The sequence below is a fragment of the Rhinopithecus bieti genome, unplaced genomic scaffold, assembly GCF_001698545.2.
Source record: "Rhinopithecus bieti isolate Rb0 unplaced genomic scaffold, ASM169854v2 scaffold_12928, whole genome shotgun sequence".
In the NCBI taxonomy this organism is placed as follows: domain Eukaryota; kingdom Metazoa; phylum Chordata; class Mammalia; order Primates; family Cercopithecidae; genus Rhinopithecus; species Rhinopithecus bieti.
This window is the reverse complement of record NW_016807614.1, coordinates 336,861-339,284: the sequence shown is the minus strand read 5'-3', so window position 1 is coordinate 339,284 and position 2,424 is coordinate 336,861. Positions and strand designations below refer to the sequence as shown.

At 44.3% G+C, this 2,424-nt stretch overlaps 1 protein-coding gene across 9 annotated transcripts in view; it reads left to right on the top strand.

Annotated features, from left to right (window-relative positions):
* MILR1 (mast cell immunoglobulin like receptor 1) overlaps positions 1–2,424 on the top strand; it is a 31,390-nt gene that overhangs the window by 17,327 nt on the left and 11,639 nt on the right. For all 9 annotated transcript variants that reach the window (XM_017882844.1, XM_017882843.1, XM_017882840.1 and 6 more), the window contains 3 exons: positions 746–835; positions 1,741–1,797; positions 1,893–1,961. In XM_017882844.1, coding sequence (XP_017738333.1) covers positions 746–835; positions 1,741–1,797; positions 1,893–1,961 — 216 coding nt within the window. The remainder of the gene's footprint in view (positions 1–745; positions 836–1,740; positions 1,798–1,892; positions 1,962–2,424) is intronic.

Sequence of the window (2,424 nt, the reverse complement as noted above, 5' to 3'; positions counted from 1 at the left end):
CCACATCTCATATGTCTTAAAAACATGTTTCTCCTTCCTATAAAAAGTCCAGGTTATTGCAAAAGTGGCATTAATATTTTTTATTACTGGCTGGAGCTAACAATAGAATTCAGCGAGGCTGGCCGGGCACAGTGGCTCATGCCTATAATCCCAGCATTTTGATCACCTGAAGTCAGGAGTTTGAGACCAGCCTGGCCAACACGGTGAAGCCCCACCTCTACTAAAAATACAAAAAATTAGCTGGGCATGGTGGCACATGCCTGTAATCCCAGCTACTTGGGAGGCTGAGGCAGAAGAATTGCTTGAAACCAGGAGGCGGAGGTTGCGGTGAGTGGAGATTGCACCATGGCACTCCAGCCTGGGCCACAGATCGAGACTCTGTCTTAAAAAAAAAAAAAAAGCAGTAGGCCATTTACACTCTCTTGAAGATATTACAAAGCTTCCACAGAATATTCTCTTCAGCGAAGGAAAGAAAATAAGTCTGGCTAGTTCAGGCATAATCTGATAGGTAAAGCCTGTTCCTCTGAAAGCCAGGAAAATAAATCAGAACAGCCCCTGGCTTGGTGAAGCCGTGTCTAGACTCCCTGCTGAGTCTATAGTATTCCTTTGTTAGACAACAGTTTGGGCCATTGGAACAAGTCACTCCTTGTTTCAGAACTTTGGGGAGTTCTGCTTCTTGGCTGAGGAGATGAGAGAAATGTGGCTGAATTGGTTTAATTTAATGATTCTGTACTGATTTATGTAGGAAAAGCTATGAGAAATAATGTGCCCAGGGACTGTGGAGACACAGCTGTGGAAGTTGGAATCTATGCAAATATCCATGAAAAACAAGCAAGTAAGAGAACTTTATTAGGTGTTTTGGGTGGTTTCAGGTTTTTGTCTTTTGATTTTGTTAAGGTTGGCAGACATACGGGAGTGGGGGGTGGAGCAAAAGGGATAGAGTTCAATGTCTATTGATGCCCAGTCCCTACTTTCTAGGGGTAAAAACTGTTTTTTTTTTTTTTAATCCTTCCACAGATATTCTATGTGTATAATAAAGAAATGGTAGTGATTGTAGCATATTGTAGGTATGACTTTCTACACCTTGATTTTTTTTTTTTTCATGTAACAACATATCTTGAAGATTTTTCACATCTGTTCAGAATGATCTGCACTGTGTTTCACAGTCTTTCATGGTCACCTCTCAAAGCAGGCACTGCACATTGCTTTGCAGTAAACAAGACCCAGCGGCTTGGCTGATGTATTAGTCCATTCTCTTGCTATTATAAGGACATACCTGAGATGGGGTAATTTATAAAGGAAAGAGTTTTAATTGACTCACAGTTCCGCAGGGCTTGGGAGGCCTCAGGAAACTTACAATCATGGTGGAAGGGGAAGCAAACACATCCTTCTTCACAAGGCAGCAGGAGAGAGAAGAATGAGAGCCAAGGGAAGGGGGAAAAACCTTATAAAACCATCAGATCTTGTGAGAACTAACTCACTATCACTAGAACAGTGTGACAGAAACCACCCCCATGATTTAATTATCTCCACCTGGTCCCTCCCATGACACGTGGGGTTTGTGGGGACTACAATTCAAGATGTGATTTGGGTGAGGACACAGCCAAACCCTATCATCAGCTGACAATAGAACAATCCCAGCCAACACAACCACATTCCAGATGCAGTGCTGAGTAATTTACCCACCTTTTCTAACACAAACACTACCAACCCCCAATTTATGTCATTCTCATTTTACAGAGGAGGGATCTGTCCCAGAAGTGGGATCCAGACCATGTGTTTCCACAGCCCAAGATGGTGAGCATGTTCTGCAGAGTCTCTCCCACTGCCCTCATGTGCTTAGAAATTCAGATAATTGGCCCAATAACTCCTATTCCTTATCTTTTGCCCAGAGGCCGAACATTCCCAGGAGCTCCAGTATGCCACCCCTGTGTTCTGGGAGGTGGCACCAAGACAGCAAGGTGAGCCACAGCTTGGGATAAGAGATAAGAGGTGCTGGTGACTAGAGACAGGTAGTCCCTGTGATGTCACCATACTCAGGGGCTTCAGGAGCCTGAGAATGGGGTGGATTCGAGCAATGCAGGCACACCATAAGGAACCAATGGCAACCAGCACCCCAGCTCCTAAAAAAATCTCATCAGGCAATGGAGGGTGGGGAAGAGGGAAAGATGTGGTCGGGGAATGTCATAGAAAAAATCCAGAGAGGAGGATACAGGATCATTACTCAAACATTTCCTTCCTTTCCTCCCTCCTTCCCTCCCTGCTTCCTTCCTTCCTCCCTCCCTCCCTCCTTCCTTCCTTCCTGTCTTTCTTTTACCTTCCCTCCCCTCCCTTTCCTTTCCTTTCCTTTCCTTTGCTTTCTTCTCTCTCTTTTCTTTCTCTCTTTCTCTCTCTCTCTCTTTCTTTTCTTTCTTTCTTTTCTTT